We start from the raw sequence: 23837 nt of genomic DNA on the forward strand, positions 1-23837 counted from the left end.
GGCTAGCTTGACTCCAGTGGTCTGAGCATTCCCAGCACACTTATGGCGAAATTTGCAAACAAAACAGGTGATGGACAGAATGTGGATCAATGTCACACATTCACCCCAGTCCAAAGATCTGGGCCCAAATCCATCGTTTTTTTGCACTCCACACCACCCTGGGTTAGACAATGGCGATATGCAAATCAGCTCTGACCCTGTGCCCCATGGGAACAGTCCAGTCCGAACTACAAAAGCCATGTCCTTCCCAGAACGGAATCAAGCATCCGAGGACCGGACCGGTTTCGAGGTAACACCTCTCATCAGCCCGGCTAGCTTGACTCCAGTGGTGTGGAGGTCCTGGGACCCACGTCTGAGCATCCCCAGCGCACTTATGGCGAATTTGCAAACAAAACAGGTGATGGACCGAATGTGGATCAATGTCACACATTCACCCCAGTCCAAAGATCTGGGCCCAAATCCATCGTTTTTTTGCACTCCACACCACCCTGGGTTAGACAATGGCGATATGCAAATCAGCTCTGACCCTGTGCCCCATGGAAACAGTCCAGTCCGAACTACAAAAGCCATGTCCTTCCCAGAACGGAATCAAGCATCCTAGGACCGGACCGATTTCGAGGTAACACCTCTCATCAGCCCGGCTAGCTTGACTCCAGTGGTGTGGAGTGCCTGGGACCCACGTCTGAGCATCCCCAGCGCACTTATGGCGAATTTGCAAACAAAACAGGTGATGGACCGAATCTGGATCAATGTCACACATTCACCCCAGTCCAAAGATCTGCGCCCAAATCCATCGTTTTTTTGCACTCCACACCACCCTGGGTTAGACAATGGCGATATGCAAATCAGCTCTGACCCTGTGCCCCATGGGAACAGTCCAGTCCGAACTACAAAAGCCACGTCCTTCCCAGAACGGAATCAAGCATCCGAGGACCGGACCGGTTTCGAGGTAACACCTCTCATCAGCCCGGCTAGCTTGACTCCAGTGGTGTGGAGTGCCTGGGACCCAAGTCTGAGCATCCCCAGCGCACTTATGGCGAATTTGCAAACAAAACAGGTGATGGACCGAATGTGGATCAATGTCACACATTCACCCCAGTCCAAAGATCTGAGCCCAAATCCATCGTTTTTTTGCACTCCACACCACCCTGGGTTAGACAATGGCGATATGCAAATCAGCTCTGACCCTGTGCCCCATGGGAACAGTCCAGTCCAAACTACAAAAGCCATGTCCTTCCCAGAACGGAATCAAGCATCCGAGGACCGGACCGGTTTCTAGGTAACACCTCTCATCAGCCCGGCTAGCTTGACTCCAGTGGTGTGGAGTGCCTGGGACCCACGTCTGAGCATCCCCAGCGCACTTATGGCGAATTTGCAAACAAAACAGGTGATGGACCGAATGTGGATCAATGTCACAGATTCACCCCAGTCCAAAGATCTGGGCCCAAATCCATCGTTTTTTTGCACTCCACACCACCCTGGGTTAGACAATGGCGATATGCAAATCAGCTCTAACCCTGTGCCCCATGGGAACAGTCCAGTCCGAACTACAAAAGCCATGTCCTTCGCAGAACAGAATCAAGCATCCCAGGACCGGACCGGTTTCGAGGTAACACCTCTCATCAGCCCGGCTAGCTTGACTCCAGTGGTGTGGAGTGCCTGGGACCCACGTCTGAGCATCCCCAGCGCACTTATGGCGAATTTGCAAACAAAACAGGTGATGGACCGAATGTGGATCAATGTCACACATTCACCCCAGTCCAAAGATCTGGGCCCAAATCCATCGTTTTTTTGCACTCCACAGGGTCAGAGCTGATTTGCATATCGCCATTGTCTAACCCAGGGTGGTGTGGAGTGCAAAAAAATGATGGATTTGGGCCCAGATCTTTGGACTGGGGTGAATGTGTGACATTGATCCACATTCTGTCCATAACCTGTTTTGTTTGCAAATTCCGCCATAAGTGCGCTGGGGATGCCCAGACGTGGGTCCCAGGCACTCCACACCACTGGAGTCAAGCTAGCCGGGCTGATGAGAGGTTTTACCTCGAAACCGGTCCGGTCCTCGGATGCTTGATTCCGTTCCGGGAAGGACATGGCTTTTGTAGTTTCGACTGGACTGTTCCCATGGGGCACAGGGTCAGAGCTGATTTGCATATCGCCATTGTCTAACCCAGGGTGGTGTGGAGTGCAAAAAAACGATGGATTTGGGCCCAGATCTTTGGACTGGGGTGAATGTGTGACATTGATCCACATTCTGTCCATCACCTGTTTTGTTTGCAAATTCCGCCATAAGTGCGCTGGGGATGCCCAGACGTGGGTCCCAGGCACTCCACACCAGTGGAGTCAAGCTAGCCGGGCTGATGAGAGGTGTTACCTCGAAACCGGTCCGGTCCTCGGATGATTGATTCCGTTCCGGGAAGGACATGGCTTTTGTAGTTCGGACTGGACTGTTCCCATGGGGCACAGGGTCAGAGCTGATTTGCATATCGCCATTGTCTAACCCAGGGTGGTGTGGAGTCCAAAAAATGATGGATTTGGGCCCAGATCTTTGGACTGGGGTGAATGTGTGACATTGATCCACATTCTGTCCATCACCTGTTTTGTTTGCAAATTCCGCCATAAGTGCGCTGGGGATGCCCAGACGTGGGTCCCAGGCACTCCACACCACTGGAGTCAAGCTAGCCGGGCTGATGAGAGGTGTTACCTCGAAACCGGTCCGGTCCTCGGATGCTTGATTCCGTTCTGGGAAGGACATGGCTTTTGTAGTTCGGACTGGACTGTTCCCATGGGGCACAGGGTCAGAGCTGATTTGCAAATCGCCATTGTCTAACCCAGGGTGGTGTGGAGTGCAAAAAAACGATGGATTTGGGCCCAGATCTTTGGACTGGGGTGAATGTGTGACATTGATCCACATTCTGTCCATCACCTGTTTTGTTTGCAAATTCCGCCATAAGTGCGCTGGGGATGCCCAGACGTGGGTCCCAGGCACTCCACACCACTGGAGTCAAGCTAGCCGGGCTGATGAGAGGTGTTACCTCGAAACCGGTCGGGTCCTCGGATGCTTGATTCCGTTCCGGGAAGGACATGGCTTTTGTAGTTCGGACTGGACTGTTCCCATGGGGCACAGGGTCAGAGCTGATTTGCATATCGCCATTGTCTAACCCAGGGTGGTGTGGTGTGCAAAAAAATGATGGATTTGGGCCCAGATCTTTGGACTGGGGTGAATGTGTGACATTGATCCACATTCTGTCCATCACCTGTTTTGTTTGCAAATTCTGCAATAAGTGCGCTGGGGATGCCCAGACGTGGGTCCCAGGCACTCCACACCACTGGAGTCAAGCTAGCCGGGCTGATGAGAGGTGTTACCTCGAAACCGGTCCGGTCCTCGGATGCTTGATTCCGTTCCGGGAAGGACATGGCTTTTGTAGTTTGGACTGGACTGTTCCCATGGGGCACAGGGTCAGAGCTGATTTGCATATCGCCATTGTCTAACCCAGGGTGGTGTGGAGTGCAAAAAAATGATGGATTTGGGCCCAGATCTTTGGACTGGGGTGAATGTGTGACATTGATCCACATTCTCTCCATCACCTGTTTTGTTTGCAAATTCCGCCATAAGTGCGCTGGGGATGCCCAGACATGGGTCCCAGGCACTCCACACCACTGGAGTCAAGCTAGCCGGGCTGATGAGAGGTGTTACCTCGAAACCGGTCCGGTCCTCGGATGCTTGATTCCGTTCCGGGAAGGACATGGCTTTTGTAGTTCGGACTGGTCTGTTCCCATGGGACACAGGGTCAGAGCTGATTTGCATATTGCCATTGTCTAACCCATGGTGGTGTGGAGTGCAAAAAAACGATGGATTTGGGCCCAGATCTTTGGACTGGGGTGAATGTGTGACATTGATCCACATTCTGTCCATCACCTGTTTTGTTTATTAATTATTCCAAGGCAGGCAGTCGCCATTTTGAAGTCTGAGAAAGACCGAGAAGCTGATACTCTCTTAGAAAGATTGAAGTTATTTTAGTTGGAGCAGCTGGCGAGCTTTGACATTAAGATCACAGCATACAGAGTGAAGCAGTTAGTTGAGGGAACGAATACCAGAGTGGCAGAAACTGAGTTATAAGATTGAAGCCGAGAAGTGAAGATGGTCCGTGATTAAGAGGAGAGAGGAGTAGTGTAGAACAGCCAGAGAGAAAGCAGCTGATAAGAGGAAGGTTCCAGTGACTTGGAGGGAAGCAAAGGAGACAGAGCATAGCGGTGCAGATGTGTATCCGTGACTGCAGAGGTGTGACCCTAAGATGAGCCAAGGCACAGACGAGAAGGGAACCCAGATGACTGCTGAGTCCAGACTTCATATTAATAAGGTGATGTCGACCCTTTCTTATTAGCGTGCACACATTCTAACCTTTCATTTTCCTTTGCAGGCTATATGTTATAGTATAGTGTTATATTGTTATTGTTATTGTGATAAATAAAGTACCCCAGTTCTTAGTGAACCAGCATGTGCCTCTTGTTCTTGTATAGTTAAGGTAACCTGTTCTTCTAGTCAGGTACTGTTTCACGAACGGACGCTACCCCCGATCAGGTAAATGGTAACTGAATAATGAGGGAGAGAGGAGCCCTTGAAATAGAGAATAAGTTGTACATTGTATAATTTGGCTATCATTGTGTGATCTATAATATTGTAGTATTGTACCTCTAGTAAATAGCGAGAGATTCCCCAACATGAAGAGCTAACGGTATTCATAGGAAAGTGATCGTCGTTATGAGGCCACGTTAATGAGAGCACCAGGGGGGACACTGGTGTTTATACCCACAGGATTGTGGCTTGTAAGAGAAGTAAGCGAGCACCAGGGGGGACACTGGTGTTTATACCCACAAGATTGTGGCTTGTAAGGAAAAAGAGAGGGCATCAGGGGGGATACTGATGCCTGTACCCACAGTATTGTGGCTTAAGCGAGCACTGGTTGCAATCAGTGTGCAATGGTAAATAATCAGAACTGCCCTAGGGTAGAATAGTCTAGGTCTGAGTTGCCGTGAGACTATATGGTATGAGTGTGGTATTGTAGAAGACTTAGGCATGTATATTGCTAATTCCCCATCTTTGGGTAGGAGACATAGATACCTGTTGTAAATAGGTCCTAAGGAGGGAGGTGGTTACGTTTCAGCTGGGTTGGTGGTGCTCTGGCGAGCTGATTCTATCTGGTCCGAGAATCCGGTCGTTACAGCGACAAACAAGATGGCTGCCAATACTTCCTGGTTTGGAGTGCTGACAGACAGTTGACAGCCTTTCAGCATGCAGCGCGTGCTCGTAATTGTACAGATTTCCGTACGCGTACGCCGCGATTTAAAAAAAAATTTAATAAAAAATAGAGCTTAACCGCATCACTGCTGCAGCGATTTTTGCGCTGTGCAGCTTTTTTTTAAAAGCCGCGTTACATGACGGGCTCAGCTCGTCATTAGCACACGCCACCCGTGGCTGATGACGAGCTCAGCTCGACATCAGCATCGAAGGGGTTAAACATCCATGTACGACCCCCTGAGAAAGCCTAGAGGGTCAGAATGTTTCTAGCCTGCCCCCTTCCCTTACTTCTCAACTTTGTTTTACTGTTTTCTTGTGACTCAGTTCTACCGGGGCACAAGATGGCCACCAACACTTCCTGGTTTCGAGTGTTGACAGACAGTTGACAGCCAATCAGCATGCAACTCGTGCTCGTAATTGAACGGAATTCTGTACGCGTGCTGAACTCCGTCTCTAGATATCGCTATGATTTTACTTGCAATTTTCTCAGAAACTACTGAACGGATTTCCACCATGTAACAAAAGCACAATCTGCGAACCAAACTCTACCTCTCTGCCAAATTTCATGTAATTCCGTTCAGCCCTTCTTGGCTGTAGCACTGGCTAAAGGTCCCTATGGAAAATTGCATGGGGAAAACACGTTTTGGGACCTCCTTTTTTTCTCAGCCCCCACTTGACGAATCACTCCCAAACTTTCAGGGAAGGAGCAGGCCATTTTCTTGGAAAAATTCACAAAGATTCATCCACCGGCGCCAAAGTTATTCCAAATAGAATGTTGTGGATTTCCTATGGAAGCTATGTCCTAACTATAACTACCTACCGGCGACCGCCAGTAGGTAATATATATGTATCTAAACACCTGGCTGTCACTCCAACTCCAAGGAAAAATGAGTGTGGACCCAAGTAAGTGCAAATTACGTTTATTTGCTGAAGTCTGCCATGACACGTTTCTGCCGAACTAGCGACCTTGCTCACATGACAATGTTTAGACTGTACCACCGCCTTTTAAAGTTCTATAGCAAACACACAAACAATGGAAATAGAAGACATATTTCCGCATTGGTTTGTATCCGTGCTTAAATGCCTAAATAGATTGAGACATATTTGATACTATATATAAAGTTGTAATGGCTGTAAAATACATAGGTGTTCAACATTGTATACAAGACATCAATGCCTGTTATAGATATCAAACAAAGTCAATTTTCAACAGTAGCTGCTTAAATGCTTAAGTCAGGTGAGCCCCTATCTAGTCCATAGTTTAAAATTAAGTGACTTATAAAAAGTGCCTCCTCCTAATATAGTGGAAATGAAAGCTGAAAAAATAGGTACCTTTCCGAAACGTCACTCAAAAATTCAGAACAAATTACTGATTGGGCTTATTGCTCTTTTTTAGGCATGGAAATCCTACACTTATTTAGGCATTATCCATTCTAACCAAATACAGTCATGGCCACTGACATCCATCCATCCGCGTCACGAGTTCTGGGATAACCAGACTCTTAAGCCTTTAAGATTTCCCCTTGCTTGGATTATTGATTTCTCTAAGAACTCATTTATTATGCATGAACATCTATTTCTTAGGGGTCCATTCATGACGGTCCTTTGCCCGACTTTTATGTCAATACTGGCATTCCTAAACACCTTCAAGGTATAAATATACCTTCACTTGCCATGGCAAGTCATGACTGTATACTTGCACGGCTCGCCACTGCAAGTTCGGAAGGAATTTGAGTCCCCCCTTGACGCACTGAGCAGATGCTGTCATCCTCCTCACATGGGAATCCACCTCCAGTGTTTCTGACTCCCCTTGGAGATCGAGACCCAGAAAGAGATTCCAACCTCTCTTATTCTAAGGTATGGTGGAGACTAGAACCTAGAGGGACATGTGGCAAATCTTGGTAACACCAATCCTAACTATAGCTAAACTAGACTATAGAAAAACAGCACCTACTTCTTACCTCGTACAGCACTTAGGTTAGGTACACTGGGGTAGAACTAGTTAGCAGCACCAGACCAGTATTAACATTTTAGCCTGTGTTATTTATGTATGTATTTTTATGAATATATGTCAGAGCTGCAAATCATGATATTGCAGTATTATTTTATATTACTGCCAACACTGTACGTATTATACTTTGCATTCTGTCTTATGATTGTAGCAGTTCATATCCCTTGCACAAGAAATGAGACTGTTCAATAAACCTTTTTTATTGAAACACCTGTCTACCTATTTCTGTGTAAACTGTGTATAAACTAAGCATGCACGATTGACTGAGTGAATCTGTTATCTATTTTTTCCACGATTCTGAGACTATTCCGATTCTAAGGGAAACAAATTTGTCATATTTATGTGGTTGTCAGAAACTAATCCTTTCCTGTTTATTCGAGAAGTTTCTAGTGATCTCTGAGTTAGCTGGCACACACAAGTAATTAGGTTTAATGTACTCAATAGAGGCATACTGATCTCAGTCCTATGCCACAACTATAGTGTATATTATTCCAATGCGCAGAGCCTATCAGGGATATTGTAACTACACTACAATCGCCCCCAAAGCAAGGAACCAACACATATCCTTTTCCTGCGAACCTTTTGTTTGTTTTGCATTATGCATTCAGGTACTTTTGTGAGAACTGTGTCACTTTCATCATCAACTTGAATTAAGTAACTTCTACCATCTTTAAGTCTAATTGAGGATTTTTTGCTGTTTGTGGTCTTGTGTTAAGTCTATATAAAGAATACTTATTTTTATAAAACCTGTGTGGTGTCCATCTGTAGTGTTTTCACTGTATTTCAATGCATTACTGTGTGTATTCACAAATGCTTAACACACTGCCTATGAGATAATCCTGTCTGCTCGTGCCAAGCTACCAAGGGGGTGGGCAGGGGTTATCCAGTAGTGTAATGCCCTTCGCCTGACTTAGAAGCAAGGGTCCCTATTGGTCAGAGGGGTATACCATTGCCAACTAGAGACCCCGAGTTCTAACACAGGCCTACACTTCTTTGAACAAGACATTTAAGGGGTAAACCAAGGGTCTATACCCCGTTGGAGTGAACACCTGGCAATAAAGCGAATTCCAAATAGCAGGCTGAGGGTGCAGGACCCTTATCAGTGTGCTTACAATGATATTTAGTGCAAAATTGTCTTGAGCACTTGCAAAGTAGACATATTTCTTGCCTCTACTTCAGCAGCAATATGTGCACCAGTGGTTTCTGTGTTATAGTGCAACTATCACTATTGTCACTATTTCCTGAGAAGCGTGGAGTTGATATGCATTCCAGTTGGTGGACCAAAATGTAAGTACATATATTTTTTCTGCTATGTAATGTGTCTGATGTTACCATGGTAAAATTTAGGGTCCATTAAGTATAGGTCACTATGATATTTAGTTCACAATAGTATAGAAGTGTCTTCCCTTTTATTAATAAAGATTACTCCAATCATTATGTGTATTTCTCCAATTTTGTTTTTCAATATTTTTCCTTTTTTCTTTTTCCGTACGATTTGAATCAGTCTACTCTTTCAAACACAAACACTGTATTAAGTTTTTTCCTATATGATTGATACAGCCATGAGAAAGCCTCACGCCTATTAGTCCTGGGAGGTAAAATACGTGTTAGCTGTCCTTCAATTTCACTGAATAATGGATTGCCATTCTGGAAAAAGAAAAAGGGAAATATATAATAAAACACAATTTGCGAAATATACACATACGGATTGGAGTAAGCTTTATTAATAAAAGGGAAGACACTCCTACACTTCCTTGAACAAGACAATTATTGGGTAAACCAAGGGTCTTTACCCCGTTGGAGTGAACACCTGGCAATAAAGAGAAATTCCAAATAGCAGGCACAGGGTGCAGAACCCTTATTAGTGTTTTTTTAGATTTAGTGCAAAATTGTCTTGGGCACTTGCAAAATGTACAAATCCCTTGCCTATAGTGCAGCAGCAACATGTGCACCCGTGGCTTCTGTGTTATAGTGTGTCTATCATTATTGTCACTATTACCATAGGTAAGAGAAATGAGTCCCTGGGAAGCATGGAGTTGAAATGCATTCCTGAAACATCATGTGATTACATGGCTGGTGCTACACATGTGCTCCAAAGAAATTATTTCTGCTGCTGACATGTGCAATTTCCAGTTTTGCTTGTGATTACAGTACCAATTTCATACAAAAAGAGACTGTTGCTCAGCTCAAGGCCCTTGCACAGCTGTCATTTCCAGTCAAGCGTTTGTACTGTGGTGTATTTGCTTCTCATATATGTGTAAAATAGTTTAATAATGTTCAGTATTTTTTATGTCTTGTAGCTGGACCACCCCCTTACACAGACACAGAGATGGCCAACTTCAGCAATCCAAACTTCAACTGTGAGTGCCTTAATCTGCGTAATAAGTGTGTTGCAAGGAGGGAGTGTCATGTCAGATGTGTTGGGAATTGTCTGATTCATTGTGCATCCTACTTACAATTTTGACTGCTTGAAAAATTGGAATAGGTAATAGATAAATGTCGCAACATGTTCCATATGTTTCAGTATCAGGCTAGTTTTGATGAGTACAATAAGTCTATCTTGAAATGGCAAATGAAAGTTGTGTGTCAGGTCGCCATTTTTCAAGTGTCTGACAATGCCAATGTATGTGGTAATGGAAGGACAATATTTAATAATTAGGATATGATTGCTACAAGTTGCATATTCCCTCCGCATGCCGACTAGATGTGTACATGAATTTAGTGGTGGCATGGTCCACCATAGAGAGGCATCATGTCAAATATGAAAAAGTTCACATGCCACTGTATAATGTGGTGTACATTTCCTGCATCCATTGTAACATATCATGCTTAAGAGGTTATCTATATAGGTAGAAATGTGTCTTGAAATGGCTCCTTGTCCCATCAATTCCAAAACATTGTGACACAAGTAATGTGCTATCAAGGCATGCCATATCTGAAAGTGTAAAATGCCTATGGCATGACAGTCATCACAGGATGCCCAAGGTCCCAAGATCCACCAATACACAGTCAATGTGAAATTGTGTCCCAATCGATGGGTACTGAAACTAATATGCTCCCAAACATACCCTGTATGGAGATGGAAAATATTACATTTTCCTATGGTCTTGGTATAGCACATTCCTTCAAATACGTTACCTTTGGAAAAAGTCCCATCTACATTAGCTATTCTAGATATAGGTATCTGTGTAGTCAATCAAAGCAGCAAGGTGTATGTTGGCTGTTGGGGTAACTGACTGAGCTGTAATAAAAATATGAGAATTCCTAATGTTGTTATGTGTACCTACTCAAAAACAACGTGGACGGACCCACAGGTGAATTGTTAAAAAAGGACAATTGTCCTGTAGATATAGGGGAGATCGTCAAGATCCCGAGAAATCCGGAGCAGGTTTGAAGGGTGGGTGGCAAGCCTTGATGAATGTTTCATTACAGGTACACCTCTTCCAGGATCTATGAAAGCTACTTCAAAGACATAGCTTGTGTTTTAAACCAGACGATGGATCCGTAAGTACAGTTAAACCACTGCATGCACAACAGTACACCTTTGTGTGTGTGCTGAAGAAAAAAACACGAGGCATAGTTTTGCCACAGCACCATTTTTTCAGATTTTATGTTCCTGAAGAAAGCCTCCAAACTATTTTTTGAGGCAGAAACATTGTAACCAGCACCAGCTGGATAACGAGGACCATTTTCTTGTCTTCACTTTATTCCCCTGTTTTCTTTTTAACATGTCCTGGGCTGCCTAACCTTAAAAATAATTATCAACAAGGAGTCCCGGAGGCATTTTGAACCTCACCACTTTTGGAGCACCTGTCAAAACAAAACAACCCCCCCTCCACCGTAATTCAGGCATTGACGCACAGCTGGGATGCATTTGTCTGCCCATTTGGGAACCCGATGATGAAGCATGCAACCAACTATGTTGTTGGGTGAGGGTTCTTCTTAATAACCCTAGTGGTTCCTGGCACCCCTAGATCTACAGGACAATTGTCCTTGTTTAACAATTCACCTTGGGGTCCTTGATGTTGTAGAGTGTCAATTAGGGGAAACGGATAAACCCTGTTACTAATCCTCTCTCTCTCTCTAGTTTCTTATGTTATGTGTACCTAGTCTGTCTATGTCTGACATTTGATGTAACCTTGTTTCAGAGACAACATGAAAGGTACACTACCAGCACTTCCAATTGGTTGCAAAATCGTACAGGGCCATGAAGCATCGGTACCAGACTGAAAAGGCACAGAGGCAGTTGTCTGTGTTCTCAGGGGCCCACCAACAGCCAGCAGAAGACGTAAGGCCAGCCGCTCACAACTGCCTGCAGAACCATCACCAGCACCGACTCCCAGTATATCTCAGAGTGGGCCATCACACACAATAGCACCCACACAACAGCGTGCAGGAGGGCATGCACATTTTGAGGTTGACATGTGCAAATAATTATCAGACATTAAACTCCGCATGGCAGTGGTGGAACAAAGGTGTACCAGGCTCTCGAGGAAGCATTGGGCAGGGCAAACGTTACCACACACCATGTTCCATCCATCTTTTTCAGCCTGCGTGGAGGCACACTTGTTTAGATTAAATGTTTAGCTAGTTTATGTTTGGGTATAGTTAGATTTGTCCTGTCTTAAGATGTGACTTAAGGGGGGTGTGGAGTTGAAGTTTAAAATGTCAAGGAAAGTGTGTAGGTTAAGATAAGCTAAGTTAAGGTAGGGTTAAGTGTAGATAGGATAATGTAGTGTAGTATAAATTAGGATAGGTTTTTAGCATAGGTCAGATAGGCATAGATCTAATGACTTCATATTTCAAATAAATTTCCTACTTTGATACATAAATGTGTATGTAATGGATTACTGTGTATCACTGATCTATTCTCAGCTGAAGCAGTATACATACACTAGTCTTAACTAGTAGTGTCAGCCAAAAAGTTTGAGTGGTTTTATGATCTGAGTACAGGGATATGTCATACTACTATTAATTCACATGATCTGACATGCAGACATTGTTGACTAGGGGATGTTGATTTTCTCAATGCATGATGACAGAGTACTCATTTTGAAGTCAAATATGAGATCAATGTGTTTTTCAAATTCAAGATGTCTTGGAGGGATGTTTTGCCCTAAGACATCTGCACATATAGTTGGTATGTTGACTGGTACACTGATTCCTACCTCATAACCTCTTACATTTGCTACGTGTACCTGTCAACGAAATGTGGTATCTTTCACTAGTAACCAAGTCTGGACATGACACTTGTGGGTTGGCTAATATTACCTTTCACATTGTCTGCATGACACCCGTTGTTCATTATTGTGGTCACCTTCAGCATGCACCCAGTTCTAATCACATAATAGGTGCTTCTAACATTTGCCAATTATTCACTTCCTAGCATTGTCTCAGACTCTGCTCACACAATGATGTCCCTTTTTATAGTTTCTGATATAGTGGCCACACTGGTTATCCAAATTGTCATCCTTTTTCTGACTCATAGTGACAAACAACACACAACAAGTGATTTATGGTGCATTTATTTACATGTGCAGTTTTTATTTGGCCACACAGTACAGGTCAAAGGATGAAAACCTCACAGGAGGCTAGAATCCAGTGGATGTCCTAACAGAGTCCTTGTGGGGAACATGGTATGGGACATGTTGAGGATAAGGAATACATCAGTCAGGAGAATGACTGCTGTGTCACTGTGGAGTATACGCTACATTGGCGGTCCACAAATGTCTAAGGTGAACAGGGCACAGTCAAAATGGGGACAGTGATAGCACATGTTCCCAAGGCATGTTGGTGAGCAGAGGGCTAAGTAGAAAATGGACAGATGGCACAGTTGAATGATACCACAGACTTTTTCTTTGATAAGATGTGCCGTCCAATTCTTCCTTCTCTGATGTGTGTGGTGGCTACTGTGAGGTAGGTTTTGTAGTTATGGAACGCGAGGGAGGCACAGACAGATAATGGGCAGAAGATGTGGATGCAATGCCTGCAACCGCTTTTATCTGTGTCAAAACATGAGTTATCGGGGAGCGTGGTCTCACGCTGTGGGAAGATGGCGCCTTAACTGTAAGCTCCGTGTGACTGCAGAGCTTTTCACACAAATGCAGCCTGCTTTTCTGTGTCCACAGGAGTTTTGATGAAGGATTATAGCGGCTGAATGCTCAGAGAGCACTTCCTTGTGTTTTCTTTGCATTGACCTGATGCGGTGACCCAGCGCTGAGGACGTTGTCTCTCCCTCATTGTCCTGTGAGTGGTGGCCGCCATTTTGTATCGGCTGTTCGTCTCATCCAAATTCAAAGGTAACTGGCGTTTCAGTACAATAACGCGCGGCAACGTGTAATTCATTTTCTCTTTCTGATACCCTGCTTAACTTCACAAATGAGGTTGTTATTAGCATTTTCACTTCTATACCTCCGTTTTCAGTCAGCAATAAGGTTTTATTATCTGCATAATTTATTCACAAGAGCTTGGAATGAGAGGGAATTTCAGCAGCAGTTGCAGCGTTGCAAGACAATTACTTCCATGCTGTCAACATCGTTTTTCAGCGCTTTCAGTCAAAATTTTTCTTTATTTTTTTTCCTCATAGGCATTGATACTTGCCAACGTTTCCTTAGTTGGCATAATTCATTATCCAAACTATGAACTGAAGGGCATTATGTTAGTAAATGTAGCATTTTTGTAGTACAAGCCTTTCATGTTTTTAGTCACTCCTCTTAGCCTCATGTAGGCTTGTAAATTACCACATTCCCTTTAGCCTCTTATATATTCATTGCGAGTGCATTTTTGAGTGCTGATAGGAGGGTGACTCAAAGAAGTGTTCTCATTTGACGTATGGACAGACTGAGAACGCTTTAAAGATAAATTCTCGCTCACCACAGCATATGAAGATGGCTAATGAAACTCTGATCTCCGCAAAAAACTCGTCAACAGGTACAAAACCCAAGAGAGTAAAAATGATCCTCCTTCACCCATTCATTCCTCTCAAAACCCTGTTCTTGATAATATTTTGGATGAAGTGAGGGGTCTTAAGACTTTTATGACCACGACTAACGAGAAACTTCAACAAATTGAGTATAGATGGATTAATATGGAAGCCAAGGTGTTGGATTTGGAGCAATGTATTAGTGATATCCAGGATGTTTCTACAAAAATTCCGTCTTTGGAACAAGAAATCCATTGTTTAAAGCTTCATATAGAGGACCTGGAAAATAGAAATAGACGTAATAACCTACATCTTTATGGTCTTCCAGAAAATCTTGAGGGACAGGATATGCTTCTTTTTCTAAAGAAATTCCTACCAAAACTCTTGGACCTTCAATCTGTACCTGCATTAAATATCCAACATGCGCATAGACTTGGTCGAATACAACCCCATGCTTCCAAACCCAGAGGAATAATTATGCTGTTCTTAGAATTTACAGATGTAATGCGAGTCCTTTCCGCAGCTAAAGCCAAGCGTAACCTCAAATGGTCTGGTCACAACATCTTCATATCTCAAGACTTATCTAATGCCACCAATGCTAGAAGGAAATAATTTTTGGCTCTATGCCCACAGATGAGACAATTGAGTATCCGTTATGGCATTCTTCATCCTTGTCTGTGTAAAATTACTCATAATGGGTCCATGCACTTGTTTGATGATCCTGTCAAATTGAGATCCTTTCTCCACAGCTTTTCTGCCAATTATATGGGAGGTCCTTCCTCCCGTCCTCAAGTGCTCCTGTGGCTCATTTTGATTATCCTTCTCTTCTTGGCTGTCAGCAATTTGTTTTTTCAGGTATCTTTCTTCATAGATCTAGACTTCTGTCCTTGATCTATCTTCCTTTTCTTCTCTTTTTCTTCTCTTTCTCATTTGTGTTCATCTTGTGCTATTTTTCTTTCTTGCTAATGTTTCATTTGGTGCATGTGCTTTGTAGGTTGGTTTGTTTCTTTGCAACATATTTCCCTTATGTTATTCATATGTGGTGTCATTTTCTTTTTAGATATATTCCTGATGTGTATCAACTTTTAATGTATAACCCTACCATCCCTCCTTCATGTCTAAGTTTGTAACGTGGAACGTACGTGGCCTTGGACATCCCGTCAATAGACAAAAGGTACTCTCTCACTTATCCAAACTCAATTCTCAGATATCTTTTCTTCAAGAGACACATTGTACTGATGCAGAATCAGTCAAACTAAAAAGGCAATGGGTGGGACAAGTTGTTTATTCTCCTGCTTCTAGCAAAAAAGGGGGTGTTGCTATATTATTTCATAAATAGTTACCTGTACAAATTTTGTCTACACAAAATGATCGTGATGGAAGCTGGGTAATGGCCAAAGTTGTAATTGAAACCAAAATACTGGTATTGCTGAACATTTATGGCCCAGTTAAATCAGATCCTCAATTTTGGACTGATATCAAAATGTTACTCTCCTCCATTGACTGACCTAACATTATTATTGCAGGTGATTTTAATCATTGGATTAATCCCTTCTCTGATAGACAATCTAAATGCAAATTTAATCCTGATAAATCCCACAAAGCTTTCCAATTGGCCATTACCTCTCGATCATTATATGATGTTTGGAAAACTTGTAACCCTGATTCTTTTGAGTATACTTTTTCTTCCAATGTCCATCAAACTTGTTCCAGGATTGATTCTATTTTGGTTAGCAAATCCTTTCTTCCATCTGTTCACTCATCCGAAATTGGGTCTATTTACATTTCCGATCATGCACCAGTCCATGCTGTCCTTGACTTATCCATTAATTCGCCAGATTTTAGCCATTGGAAATGTAATAACTTTTTGTTATCTGACACTATTTTCATTAAAGAAGCCACTACTTTTATTGATGAATATTTCAAGTTTAATAATCCATCAGACACTTTCTTTTCCAATAATTGGGATGCTTTTAAGGCTTCTTTTCATGCCTTTACTATTTCTTATATCTCTAGGAAAAAGAAAACTAATCGGAAAAAACATGAGGACCAATTACAACAACTTAAATTATTGGAAAATACGTATTTTACGTCCAAATCCCCTAAAACTCTCAATGAATTGATTGCCGCTAAATCTGAACTTAAAAAACTTGCAACAGTTGAAGCATGTAATATTCGGCTAAAAGTTAAATCTAAGTATCACGGAGGTCAGAACAAGGGGGTAAAATGTTAGCAAACTATTTAAAAATTAAGTCTGAACGTAAAAACATTGGTAATATCATGAATGACTCTACGAACACCTTAGTGACACCTGATGATGATATTGCTGATGTTTTTCATAACTATTATCAATTACTCTATACTGATAACACGCATCCCTCTAATCAAAATATAGATACGTTTTTTAGGGGCCTTCCATCTCCCCGTCTTTGCCTGATGAATTCCGCTTATTGGAGGGCAAAGTTACCCCCCAAGAGATTACCAAGTCTATTAAATCTTTGAAAAAATCAAAAGCCCCTGGCCCTGATGGTCTTCCCGTGGAATTTTACTCTACTTTTCCTCCATTTCTGTCTCCAAACTGCTACAGCTCTTTAATTCTTTTATTGATAATGGTAAAACCTCTGGTTCTTTTATGGATGCTCTAATAATCCTCATCCCTAAACCTGATAAGGATCATTCCCTTTGTAAGAATTACAGACCTATATCATTGATTAACTATGTTTGTAAAATATTTGCTAAGATTCTGGCATCTCCTCTCGAACATATTATTCCAATGCTAATAAAAACAGATCAAGTTGGATTTGTGAAGGGCAGATTAGCATCGGACAATGCTAGAATGTTTGCAAACATCATCTCCTACGGCAATAAATCAAATCTCCCCCTTGCAGCGTTGTCTGTGGATGCCGAAAAGGCTTTTGATCATATTAATTGACAATTCATGTTCAAAACTCTTGAATGGTTTGGCTCTGGGCCTACATTAATTTCCTACGTCAAACTATTATACTCCTGTCCACGTGCTAGTATTTTTGTAAATAAGCGTTTTTCTACATTTTTCTCCTTATCTAGAGGCACGCGCCAGGGTTGTCCCCTTTCTCGCTTACTCTTTCTTTTATGTCTTGAACCCTCTCTTGAACGCATACAAGTTATTACTCATATTTCAGGTTTTTCACATAATTCTATTGAAACAAAAATATTAGCTTATGCTGAAGATATTTTAGTCTATATGTCTAATCCCCTTACTTCCTTACCTCCATTCATGGATGAAGTTAAGTTGTATTCAGGTATATTTGGTTATAAGTTGAACCTCTCTAAGACTGAACTTTTACCCCTAAATTCTTTATGTTATCGAAATATGTTTTCAGATACTAATTTTGCTTGATGCCCCACTAAAATCAAGTACCTTGGTATTTGGTTTTCTACTTCCCTGCCCAAAACAATTAAGGTCACATTTAATGCATTAATCACTAAACTCCAATCACTCTTCCTCACTTGGTCTCTGCTTTTCCTCTCCTGGTGGGGTGGGTTAGACACCATCAAAATGATTATTGTACCACATGTATTATATGCAGTATCTATGTTACCTATTCATATTCCCTTATAATATTTTTCTAAAATTTATTCTATTTGTTCACAATTTTTATGGAATATGAAACACCCACGTATTGCTCTAGCAAAACTTATACGTCCTAAATCTGAAGGTGGTGTACGTTTTCCCAATTTTAAACCTTATCATTCGGCCTTCTTAATTAGACAAGCATTTGCTCAAGCTTATGATTTTGCTGATAATCCTATCCCTAGATGGATTGCTTTTGAGCGTTCTTTGTTAAAGGATTTTTTTTCAGAATGTTGTGTATATGTCAAATTGTACACTTGAATTTAACAATCCTATTTTAAAATATTCCCAGAATTTATTATACAATACTCTCACCTCTGGTCTAACTCATTTTCAATGTTTTTTATCCTCCACCATCTGGTACAACAAATCCCTTAAGTATAAAAGTAAATCATTCCATTACAAATATTGGAAGGAGAAGGGTATTATCTATTTGCACCAATTACTTCACCAAAACTGTTATTCCATTTGTTGAGTTGCAGGAGCAGTTTCAATGATCTAGTTTATGTTTGCATGATTATACTGTAATTTCAGATGCTTTCCAATTAAAGCTTGCCTCCTTTGATATCCCTGTTGATACACCCTCTCTCACTCCACCTACTCCGTTATTTAGTTTATTTACGACACAAAGACCTAAAGCAGCTATTGTATACAATCTATTGTCATTACATGTTTCTGAAAGACCTAAGTCTCCTATTTAAGTTGTGTGGGAAACTGACTTGGACATTTATCTTCCTATTTCGCAAATGGGACAAATTTTGGTCTAAAGTATTTAAAGTTTCTGCTGCTGCTCATGTAACCCAATCCTTGTATTTTATTTACAATAGAGTTGTGATTACACCTGTTTATATTTCCAAGTTTTCCCCTTCCTCTTCTTCATTATGTTGGTCTTGTTCTAATGCTACTGGCACTTTGTGTCATCAACTTTATGAATGTTCTAATGTATTGATATTTTGGAAATCTGTTTAGACCATTTGTATGAAAGTTTTTAACTGTGATTTTACTCTAACGCTACAAAATGTTTTTCTTAGTTCTTCTTCACCTGCTATTGCGGATTCCTCCTCTATTTCCTCACTATTTGACCTTCTTATTGCATTAGCATTCAAAGTTATTTATTTTATCCTCCTGGAAAGATAATTCCAAAATGTCTTCATTAACTTGGTGGAATTTTATATGTGATGAACATAGAATTGCCATTGTGAGGAAACCACTCAACCTCCTTTCTGCTGGGGTCGAAACGTAGACCGTCCTATCAAATGCCCACATGCTCATAGAACAAAATGTATCAATTGAAAATGTACTTATGAGCAATGTATATATAGGAACTAATTGACCTTATTTAGGCTGGAAAAGTCAATCTGTATATATTGTGTATTGTACTTCTGTCATAAACATCTTTGGTGCTGCTTGGCCACCACCCATGGAAACCTACTAACCACAGGCATTTTTAAAAAGCAGACATCCAGGATTTCCAGGGTTTGTCCGCCTTTTGTGAATACTGCTAAGTTATCTTACCCAAAATGCCCTGCAAACCTCAAACTTTGCTGAAATCATGCATTTATGTGCTGAAAATATCTGGAATCAGCCAGAATCCCCCAAAAAATCGTAACACCCAGCATTGCCCCACTTGTGCGCATAAAAATGATACTCCACTTGGGCCCATTTTTCCTCAAAGCTAAAAATTGAACTGTATTTTGGCTATTTCCTTGGTCCCCCTTAGTACATTCAGAATCCTCAGGATGTTGGAAAAAAAGGACAAACATGTGTATACCTTATGTAGCAAATAAGTTATGGAGGCCTAAGCCTGATCTACTGCATATTGACAAAATGGGGCTCAGGCTGGGTAGGAGAAGGCCCAGTAGTCAAATTTTTAAAGTAAAATATCACTTACTCTAAAGTCTGCCAATAGATGAAGTCAGCTGACTCATTGCCCTATGCTATACAAGGTGGTAAATCAAAGCTAATTGTGTTTGACACTACAGCAACAAGCAGATGAGGAGACAGACTGAAAAGTTCACATATTTATGTATGTATAGGAGTATTTATCGCCAGCCCTAAAAACACAGCACTTGAAAATCATTACTCTTTGCATCTCTAGAATTTGTTAATGAATGCGTAAAATTAAAACTTTACATTAAATAAATTATTGTAAGTATTTATCCATGTTGTCCATTAAGATGCCTTCTCATGGAAGGGAACCACTTCAGTTTTTAGCATCTTGTCCTAATGACGACTTTAAAACAAAATAACCGGTTGATTAATATCTTTAAGGACAAACCCTCAGATAGGTGGCACACAAATCATTATTTTTTCAGAGAAAGAATATCCAAATACCAACTTCGCCATTTTATCGTCTACAGTTTAGTCAGCATTATTATATTATTTCTATGACAATATATACTTTTGGGTGAGAGGGTTTCCAACATCTGCCTGGTACTTTCATAAAGGTAAGTAGATGTGGAATTAAGAATTACAAGTCTATGCATCCTTAGATATACTTACATTGTCAATATAGTCTTAGACTTTATTGTGAATGCCACATTTTTGTGGTAGATATTAATGACTAAGATATTGTGTCATAGAAACATTTTTGGGCTGCAGAATAAGATGTCTTTGCGCAATGAGAAAAGTGATAACGATATGCCAAGTAATGATAAAATCCCCATACCTTTACGCATGAAAAGGCTCTTGCTCATGTCAAAATAATCAGTTAGAAGGGAAAAGTTGGCCATTTTGTTGTCCTTCATATTTTCGAAGGTTGCATGTTTTACCACCATATCAATGGCCTGGTCATCCAACTCTTCCCCAAGGAACTTACAGATCATCACCACTGCTCCTCTCAGATCCTGGAAAAACAAATATAAAATCCCATTAACACTAAAAGGGCATAGGTGACTTCAGGTGACTTTGTGGTTGAAAATAGAGCTCCTCATGCACAAAGTTCGACTATGGGTGCAATTTACAAAAGGTAGCCCTTTATTTCTGCTCTCTACACTAATATTTATATGATTGAAGCAACCTAAACTTTGACATTTTATAAGAAGATATTTCTTCTCAAAATTCAACATCGTCAAAGAGCTCTCCAACCCCAACGCCAGAAACAACAACATCACCCCTTCGCAAGACCTCTGCAACTCCCTCGCCTCCTACTTCCACAACAAGATCGCGGACAGACACAACAGCTTCAGCACTCAACTGACGCACGCCATGACCGAACCACCGCCCCCCACCACCACCCTCCGCGCCTGGACCCCGATCAGCACCGAAGACACCGTCCCCACAATGAACTCCATCCACTCCGGATCTCCTACCGACCCCTGCCCTCACCACGTCTTCAACAAGGCAGACGCTGTCATCGCACCCCACCTGCGGGACATCATCAACACCTCTTTCGACACCGCTACCTTCCCGGAGAGCTGGAAGCACGCCGAACTCAGCGCTCTACTAAAGAAGCCATCAGCCGACCCCACCGACCTCAAGAACTACCGCCCCATCTCGCTGCCCCCGTTTCCTGCAAAAGTCATCGAGAAGACCGTCAACAAGCAGCTGGCCGCCTTTCTCGAGACGAACGGATCCCTCGACCTCTCGCAGTCTGGCTTCCGGGCAAACCACAGCACCGAGACCGCCCTGATCGCAGCCACCGATGACATCCGAGCTCTGCTTGACAACGAAGAAACAGCGGCCCTCATCCTCCTAGACCTCTCTGCGGCCTTCGACACTGTCTGCCACCGTACACTAGTGCAGCGACTCCGCAACGTCGGAATCCAGGAGAAGGCACTGGAGTGGATCATCTCCTTCCTCGCCGGTAGGACACAGAGAGCCCACCTCCCCCCGTTCAGATCTGAAGCCACCGAAGTCATCTGCGGCATTCCTCAAGGCTCCTCGCTCAGCCCAACCCTCTTCAACGTGTACATGAGCCCCCTCGCAGACATCGCACGCCAGCACAACCTCAACATCATCTCCTACGCCGACGACACCCAGCTGATTCTCTCCCTCACCAACGACCCCACCACCGCCAAAGCCAACCTCCACGAAGGGATGAAAGAGGTAGCCGAATGGATGAAGAACAGCCGCCTGAAACTGAACTCGGACAAGACGGAAGTCCTCATCCTGGGATCCTCACCCTCTGCCTGGGACGACTCCTGGTTGCCCCCCCCGCCCTGGGCAGCACACCCAAACCAACAGACCACGCACACAACCTGGGCTTCATCCTGGACTCCACCCTCTCCATGACCAGACAAGTTAACGCCGTCTCCTCGTCGTGCTTCAACATCCTGCGCATGCTACGAAAGATCTTCCGGTGGATCCCCACCGAGACCAGGAAGACGGTCACCCAGGCCCTCGTCATCAGCCGTCAGGACTACGGCAACTCCCTCTACGCCGGCACCACCGCCAAACTCCAGAAAAGATGTCAGCAGATCCAGAACGCCTCAGCAAGACGCATCCTGGACATCCCCCACCGCAGCCACATCTCCGGACACCTGAGAGACCTGCACTGGCTCCCGGTCACCAAGAGAATCACCTTCCGACTCCTCACCCAGGCACACAAAGCCCTACACAACCAAGGACCAGGATACTTCAACAGCCCCCTCAACTTCTACGCTCCCAAACGCCAGCTTCGATCAACCGGCCACGCCCTCGCCACCGTCCCCCGCATCTGAAGAGCCACCACAGGGGGACGGTCCTTTTCCTACCTCGCCGTCAAGACATGGAACTCCCTCCCGACCCACCTCCGCCTGACCCAGGACCACCTCGCCTTCAGGAAGCAACTCAAGACCTGGCTGTTCGAGCAGTAGCGGACCCCCCTCCCCTAGCGCCTTGAGACCCTCTGGGTGAGTAGTGCGCTATATAAATGCTTTGATTGATTGACATAGTTATGTATAAAAGCCCCATTTTCACATGTGATTTTTAATATAATACATCTCTTTTGGGAAGTTTTATTGTCAAAGGGTTATGACAACAGCTCTGCATGTAACACCTGCTGTATATTAGCATCACATTTCAGCCTACTGAATATATTGCCTTATTTTCCTGGAGGAAGCAAACATAGATACAACGTGTCACATCTTCAGAGCTCTTGGGAATTGAGGCGTTACATCCAGAGTTGCCAGCTTTAGAACTGGGGAACCAGGTTTGAATCCCGATGTCAGTTCATCATCCTGTGATTCTGGGCAAATTAAATAATCTCCCCTTTCCTAAGTAAAGTTTACCTTTTTTAATATAGCTGACTAAAATATGTTTATACTAGATGAATATATCTCTACGAAGCCGTTAAGTTAGGCACATTGTCTAAACCATATTGCTTCAGATAAATAGCTTAAATCAAAATCTTTCTTATGATCCTAAAATAGGATAGATGTCCAGCCATTGAGGAAATTGCTATTCATACTTTTTAGTGGGCTGCTGCAACAATACTTAGGGTAGTCACAAGAAGGAGAACATTCTGTTCCACACACACACATAAATATAATTATGACAAATCCCCATAGACATAACATGGGATAAATGCAATTTGGGACCCCCCTTTTTTCTCAGCCCCACCTTGACAGATCACCCCAAAACAGTCAACACAGCAGCATATATATATATATATTTTTTAAACCTTTATTGGGAAAGAAGACAGGAGATATCAGCGGTGTACATGCAGAACTGGCACATGAGTGAAGAAAGTACATTCCAGCAACAGTTACAAACAATCAGTGTCCCAAGTCCCGGTCACAATGCGTTACAGACATAATCAGGAGTTTATAGTGGAGTCTGCAAGTAGCATACAATACAATTTCAGAGGTCAATGATGAATCAGAGTACTGTGGATATTAATCCCGCAGATCACGGTGGATCAAATCAAAGTCAATGTGGTTAGAGCTCCCCCACCACTGGCAGCATGCACGGCCGAGGAATCCGCAACACCTTTGACAAAGCACCCAGCAACCAATCTCCACATCTGCGGCGTGCAGCCGGCAACGCCCATCCAGTCACCATTCCATCAGGG

General features: G+C 42.9%; 1 protein-coding gene across 2 annotated transcripts in view; it reads right to left on the reverse strand.

The window, feature by feature from the left end:
- Positions 1-23837, reverse strand: part of LOC147701763 (sulfotransferase 2B1-like) — a 524091-nt gene that overhangs the window by 97227 nt on the left and 403027 nt on the right. For both annotated transcript variants that reach the window (XM_086930379.1, XM_086930378.1), the window contains exon 6: positions 20514-20691. In XM_086930379.1, the coding sequence (XP_086786505.1) occupies positions 20514-20691 (178 nt within the window). The remainder of the gene's footprint in view (positions 1-20513; positions 20692-23837) is intronic.

Source organism: Lissotriton vulgaris, chromosome 7 (genome assembly GCF_964263255.1).
Source record: "Lissotriton vulgaris chromosome 7, aLisVul1.2, whole genome shotgun sequence".
Taxonomy (NCBI): domain Eukaryota; kingdom Metazoa; phylum Chordata; class Amphibia; order Caudata; family Salamandridae; genus Lissotriton; species Lissotriton vulgaris.